Below are 7,500 nucleotides of genomic sequence, written 5' to 3' on the forward strand. Positions count from 1 at the left end.
CTTTTATACAGCTCAGCCGAAACATTTCCACAGCAGAAAAGAACCCATAGCTCATGCTTCTCCAAGGAAAAATACAGAGTAACTTACTTTTCTGAAGCTTAAGTTAGATTGACTTGCTGCTCATTCAATCATATCTGTGTCTGAGAAAGAAATGTCTCCTATATATTTATTTTCTACCTCTGTCTCGGGCTGAGCATTACCTATGTTCAGGTTTAAACAACTCTGTCAAGAACTCCAGAAACAGTCCTGTTCATTACCTTCCAGAAATGACAGCTCCAGAGTATTTCTTCTTAGTTGTTTTCTACTTCTGTCATATAAAACATGTCAGTAGTAGATGAAAATACCATAGAAGCCAAGGCATCCCTTTATATCTAAACGTAAACTAAAGACCCTTTAACTTGTATAACGTACAATTATTGGGGGGGGGGGGGGGGGGGGATTTTTTTTTTCTCCGATTAGTTTTTCAGTCAGTCAGTGGTCGACGAGTGTCTCGTCTGTCGTTGTGTTTCTCTCTTTATCTCTGTTGTCCTGTTACTATTACTGTACGTTACGTTAGCCTGGGAAATGACTTGGTGATGCTCACGCCTCACCCAACTGCCACTGTCTCGCTGGTCCACATAGCTTCTACTGTACTGTAAGCCAGCACCATCTCCTCAACCCTCTACGTCCTCACCCCCTGCCTCACCCCTCCACGTCCTCACCCCCTGCCTCACCCCTCCACGTCCTCACCCCTCCACCACCTCACCCCTCCAATTCTTCACCCCTCCCTCTTCCACAGTCTCTCGTCATCTTGTGATGCCTTCAGTTGCTCTTTTGTGTGTTTTTTGTTGTCATTTGTATCTGTTATTGAAATCTAACCGCAAGAGTATCAATGATGATGATGATGATGGTGCGTCTTCGAGTAATGTAGGAGGGCCTACTCATTTCCATCAAGTCAATAAGAAAGGGTCAGATGTTTGGGCTTTAGGTAATGGGACAGGGTAACTTGATACTGAAAAGCACTGACTAGAACTGTTGTAACAGCGAGCCATCTTGACAAAAGGTGCATCATCATTGGTTCACTGCTTCCAGGTGTAATATATTTAGAACTCCTTCACAGAATCATTTGTACCTTCTCCTCCATTATTTCTGTTTGAAAAGCATGACCTATTTATTATAGTTCTTTAAAGCCTGCTTGGTCTGTATATTTCTAGATTTTGTTTGCTTTTTTTTCCCCATGTTATTTTGGCTGCCTCATTTTGTTTATTTTAATTGTTGCTATGGTGATTACAGTGGACAAATGAGGAAGGAATGCGACAGGCTGCAGTGGCCAATCAGTTTGTCCCGCTCAACACAAACCCCAAGGAGGTGCTGGAGATGAGGAACAAGGTATGATGTTGATACAGGCGTCGGTAGGCTGTCATTTCAACATGGCTTTGGTCTCGACCATCGGCCCTACACCCGAAGTGTGTATTTCTCTTGCACATGGATTTAAAAGCACTGGATTTGTGTAAGGATTGCTAGAAAGGGAGATTCCACCATTGATAAATCCATGAGAGGTCATGTACAAGTGCACACTTCGGGAGAAGGGTAGAGAATCTAGATGTTTTTCTGTCTTGACCGTGGCTTTGTATCCAAAACCTCTCTTTCTGTCGACTACCACCGTCCTCTAGATCAGAGAGCAGAACCTGAAGGACATCACGACAGCAGGGCCAGAGTCCCAGGTGCTGTGTGCTGGGAGCATGGTGGATCGCTCCTTTATCCAGGTGAGTCCCTCTTGCGCCCCACCCCTCCTGCACTACGCCCCGCCCCACAGCCAGGCAACCCCTGCAAAATGGCAATATGTGTGCTGCTTACCCTGAGTCAGACCTGCATTCAAGTACTATTTAAAATCGTTTAAAAATCTTAAACTGGGCTGGATTGAGTTACCTGGTGCAATGTAACAAATACAATAGTTCCAAAACTGCAAACCCTGCCCTCTAAGCCAACTAAAGCAAATGCTTGAAGTATTTGAATGATTTCGAATAGTATTTGAACCCAAGTCTGACCTGATATTTAAGTGAACTTAACTTACCTTATTCTTTGACCACAGAGAAGTTCAGTGTGGCAGGTAAGTAACATGGCGGTCAGAGGTAAACCTCATGCTGCGTCACAGGCCGGGTTGTGTTCATCTCCTTTGGTTGATTTGGGTTTGCCGCCTCCTTTTGTTGGCTAACCCCAACATGCTGTTAGCCTTCAGGTCTGTCAGATTGCTTTCATGACTTCAGAGTTGAGTTTGCATGTTGTTGGTTTACCCTCTGAGGTCCTGTTCATTATCTGACCTTGGTTGGATCCCACTCATTTGCTCTTGTCAAATTGTGTTAACTTACACGTTTATTTCTCTCTATGAGAGAATGAGTTTCTGAGGAGATTGTTGGAGTGTTTATGCTCTAAACCTTATGACCTTTATTGTTTCCTGACTTGAACAATAACTGCTGGTTGTCTCTGAACTGTTTCTTCACTGTTTAGCTGTAACTGTTGGTAGCGTCATTTGAGAGATATGATTTAAATATACTGTCTTATGCATTGCACTCGGTTTGTGTTTTCAGTACATTCACACTTCTATGTGAAGTGTGGTCTTGCAATGCATGGGCCTGGCATATTTCTTACCATTATCATGCTTGACTGCCCCATTTTCCTCACTGAAACAAACTCTGCATGTGTGTGTGTGTACTGTATGGTGTGTGTACTGTATGGTGTGTGTACTGTATGGTGTGTGTGTAGTGTGTGTACTGTATGGACGTGTGTGTGTGTGTGTGTGTACGGCAGGGTTTCTGTTAGGAAAATGTGGCGCTGGACAACGTGACCGGGAACATTTTAATTTAAAGAAATTCACCAGACCCACGCATTGGGTGTGTAACCTATTAGAGCTTCCGTCCACGATGCTCAGAATGACAGAAATCACATTTAGATTATGGTAATTCATCTTAACAAAACATGCAACTCCTGTAATGAAGCAGCCAATAAAACCTCCATTTTCAAACCTTTACCAAAATGCAAATTGAGGCAAAACACCATTCTAAACAGCGCATTTGATATGAGCGGTATAGGACAGAGATGAAAATCCCTGTTTGAAATTTAGAAAGCGGGTGAATCTAAAGATACAACAACTAGCATGGGTTGCTAATATGACTAGGATTGTGCCTTTTGGCTTCTGCACATCGAAATAAAGTTGATATGAAAACCAATAGAACAGGAGAGGAATGTCGTATGAGGAAGTCTTTCATAGGCTGCATGTCTAATTAGGCCCTAAAGTAAAACATATATTTATATAATTACTCCTGTCTATACATAAATCACATGAGGAAGTCTTTCATAGGCAGCGCGTGACAAAAGGCCTAGATGATTATTGAGTTGCAGCTGTCAGCGGAAAAACATCTAAAATATGTGAAGACAATGTGTCTGGAGTATCATTCTAAAATGTTGAGACCAGGAGGAGGAGTGGTGTGTGGCGAAAATAGTCGCAGCTATAGGCTGTCTCTAGAATGAATCCATTCGGCTGTCTTCTGCCAATTATTACGCATTTATTGTTTGGGGTAAATTGTTTACCGTTTGTTTGTTTATTTTGATCAATTCGCCATTACATCTGTAGCCAGCAGTAAATGAACCGTTAATCTCCGTTAACAGAAACGTATGTCTTACTAATTAGGCCTACTGTCATTTCTCATTCTCAGAGTTGAAATGTTTATTGGTTTATTTCAAAACCATCATTTACGAGTTGTTTTGTTTTGTCTGTTTGGAGTGCTCCATGTGAGTAATGAGCATGTGTCTGTTTTTTCTGTCTACTTAATGCCTGAGCACACATAAGTAGCCTACTTGGCATGCTGGCGCAATTGTGCCCATTTCGTATTCTCAGTCACCACGTCCACCACTAATAAGCTGAGCTTCAGTAATTTTTTTCTTCACCTCACACAGTAAGTAAAAAATACATGATTTATATTTTACCACCCATAAATCAAATCAAATGTATTTTATATAGCCCTTCGTACATCAGCTGATATCTCAAAGTGTTGTACAGAAACCCAGCCTAAAACCCCAAACAGCAAGCAATGCATGGGTAGAAGCAAGGTGGCTAGGAAAAACTCCCTAGAAAGGCCAAAACCTAGGAAGAAACCTAGAGAGGAACCAGGCTATGAGGGGTGGCCAGTCCTCTTCTGGCTGTGCCGGGTGGAGATTATAACAGAACATGGCCAAGATGTTCAAATGTTCATAGATGACCAGCAGGGTCAAATAATAATAATCACAGTAGTTGGCGAGGGTGCAGCAAGTCAGCACCTCAGGAAGAAATGTCAGTTGGCTTTTCATAGCCGATCATTAAGAGTATCTCTACCGCTCCTGCTGTCTCTAGAGAGTTGAAAACAGCAGGTCTGGGACAGGTAGCACGTCCGGTGAACAGATCAGGATTCCATAGCCGCAGGCAGAACAGTTGAAACTGAAGCAGCAGCACGGCCAGGTGGACTGGGATCAAGCAAGGAGTCATCATGCCAGGTAGTCCTGAGGCATGGTCCTAGGGCTCAGGTCCTCCGAGAGAGGGAAAGAAAGAGAGAATTAGAGAGAGCATACTTAAATTCACACAGGACACCGGATAAGACAGAAGTACTCCAGATATAACAAACTGACGCTAGCCCCCCGACACATAAACTACTGCAGCATAAATACTTGAGGCTGAGACAGGAGGGGTCAGGAGACACTGTGGCCCATCCGATGATAACCCCAGACAGGGCCAAACAGGATATAACCCCACCCACTTTGCCAAAGCACAGCCCCCACACCACTAGAGGGATAACTTCAACCACCAACTTACCATGCTGAGACAAGGCCGAGTATAGCCCACAAAGATCTCCGCCACGGCACAACCCAAGGGGGGTGGGGGGGGGGGGGGCAGTGTCCAGTGGAAACGTTATAAAATACCTTTCCCTTGCGTAAAAACGTCTTTCTGTCCTGAGCTCACTGGAGTGGGAAACTCTGAGGGCCTGGAATAGAATAGTTGATACAATCTTGCAAGTTTGCTAGAGAGCTTCAGGACTGATCCAGTTGATTGATTAGATACGATGTTGCACTTCACTAGCTGTAGCTCAAATCAAGACCGATAGAAAGGGAGGCAGACAGGCTGAGTAGAGAGAGATGACTGGGATTTGAAAGAACCAGAATTTTCATTATTTATGTTTTTATTTGTCGGTTTTATGTATTTTTTACTTGGTTGATCAAGGTCAACGGCTGCATTGGACATTGAGTTCCATGCACTCGTTTAGGCCAGTGATCACGGTGTATCAGTGTGTCCTTATGGCAGAGACCAGTGATCACACGGTGTATCAGTGTGTCCATATGGCAGAGGCCAGTGATCACACGGTGTATCAGTGTGTCCATATGGCAGAGGCCAGTGATCACGGTGTATCAGTGTGTCCATATGGTAGAGACCAGTGATCACGGTGTATCAGTGTGTCCTTATGGTAGAGACCAGTGATCATACGGTGTATCAGTGTGTCCTTATGGCAGAGGCCAGTGATCACACGGTGTATCAGTGTGTCCATATGGCAGAGACCAGTGATCACACGGTGTATCAGTGTGTCCATATGGCAGAGACGAGTGATCACACGGTGTATCAGTGTGTCCTTATGGCAGAGGCCAGTGATCACACGGTGTATCAGTGTGTCCATATGGCAGAGACCAGTGATCACACCGTGTATCAGTGTGTCCTTATGGCAGAGGCCAGTGATCACACAGTGTATCAGTGTGTCCATATGGCAGAGACCAGTGATCACACCGTGTATCAGTGTGTCCTTATGGCAGAGGCCAGTGATCACACAGTGTATCAGTGTGTCCATATGGTAGAGACCAGTGATCACGGTGTATCAGTGTGTCCATATGGTAGAGGCCAGTGATCACGGTGTATCAGTGTGTCCATATGGCAGAGGCCAGTGATCACGGTGTATCAGTGTGTCCATATGGCAGAGGCCAGTGATCACACGGTGTATCAGTGTGTCCATATGGCAGAGGCCAGTGATCACGGTGTATCAGTGTGTCCATATGGCAGAGGCCAGTGATCACACGGTGTATCAGTGTGTCCATATGGTAGAGACCAGTGATCACGGTGTATCAGTGTGTCCATATGGTAGAGGCCAGTGATCACGGTGTATCAGTGTGTCCATATGGTAGAGACCAGTGATCACGGTGTATCAGTGTGTCCATATGGCAGAGGCCAGTGATCACGGTGTATCAGTGTGTCCATATGGCAGAGGCCAGTGATCACACGGTGTATCAGTGTGTCCATATGGCAGAGACCAGTGATCACACGGTGTATCAGTGTGTCCATATGGCAGAGGCCAATGATCACGGTGTATCAGTGTGTCCATATGGCAGAGGCCAGTGATCACGGTGTATCAGTGTGTCCATATGGCAGAGGCCAGTGATCACACGGTGTATCAGTGTGTCCATATGGCAGAGGCCAGTGATCACACGGTGTATCAGTGTGTCCATATGGTAGAGACCAGTGATCACGGTGTATCAGTGTGTCCATATGGCAGAGGCCAGTGATCACGGTGTATCAGTGTGTCCATATGGCAGAGGCCAGTGATCACACGGTGTATCAGTGTGTCCATATGGTAGAGACCAGTGATCACGGTGTATCAGTGTGTCCATATGGTAGAGACCAGTGATCACGGTATATCAGTGTGTCCATATGGTAGAGGCCAATGATCACGGTATATCAGTGTGTCCATATGGCAGAGGCCAATGATCACGGTGTATCAGTGTGTCCATATGGCAGAGGCCAGTGATCACGGTGTATCAGTGTGTCCATATGGCAGAGGCCAGTGATCACGGTGTATCAGTGTGTCCATATGGCAGAGGCCAGTGATCACACGGTGTATCAGTGTGTCCATATGGTAGAGGCCAGTGATCACGGTGTATCAGTGTGTCCATATGGTAGAGGCCAGTGATCACGGTGTATCAGTGTGTCCATATGGCAGAGGCCAGTGATCACGGTGTATCAGTGTGTCCATATGGCAGAGGCCAGTTATCACGGTGTATCAGTGTGTCCATATGGCAGAGGCCAGTGATCACACGGTGTATCAGTGTGTCCTTATGGCAGAGGCCAGTGATCACATGGTGTATCAGTGTGTCCATATGGTAGAGACCAGTGATCACGGTGTATCAGTGTGTCCATATGGTAGAGGCCAGTGATCACGGTGTATCAGTGTGTCCATATGGCAGAGGCCAGTGATCACACGGTGTATCAGTGTGTCCATATGGTAGAGACCAGTGATCACGGTGTATCAGTGTGTCCATATGGTAGAGACCAGTGATCACGGTGTATCAGTGTGTCCTTATGGTAGAGACCAGTGATCACACGGTGTATCAGTGTGTCCTTATGGCAGAGGCCAGTGATCACACGATGTATCAGTGTGTCCATATGGCAGAGGCCAGTGATCACACGATGTATCAGTGTGTCCATATGGCAGAGACCAGTGATCACACGGTGTA

At 45.5% G+C, this 7,500-nt stretch overlaps 1 protein-coding gene across 28 annotated transcripts in view; it reads left to right on the forward strand.

The window, feature by feature from the left end:
• The window catches only part of LOC139422712 (alpha-adducin-like), a 55,343-nt gene that overhangs the window by 36,496 nt on the left and 11,347 nt on the right, over window positions 1-7,500 (forward strand). For all 28 annotated transcript variants that reach the window (XM_071174011.1, XM_071174015.1, XM_071173995.1 and 25 more), the window contains 2 exons: window positions 1,273-1,368; window positions 1,653-1,745. In XM_071174011.1, the coding sequence (XP_071030112.1) occupies window positions 1,273-1,368; window positions 1,653-1,745 (189 nt within the window). The remainder of the gene's footprint in view (window positions 1-1,272; window positions 1,369-1,652; window positions 1,746-7,500) is intronic.

Source organism: Oncorhynchus clarkii, chromosome 12, assembly GCF_045791955.1.
Source record: "Oncorhynchus clarkii lewisi isolate Uvic-CL-2024 chromosome 12, UVic_Ocla_1.0, whole genome shotgun sequence".
Taxonomy (NCBI): Eukaryota; Metazoa; Chordata; class Actinopteri; order Salmoniformes; family Salmonidae; genus Oncorhynchus; species Oncorhynchus clarkii.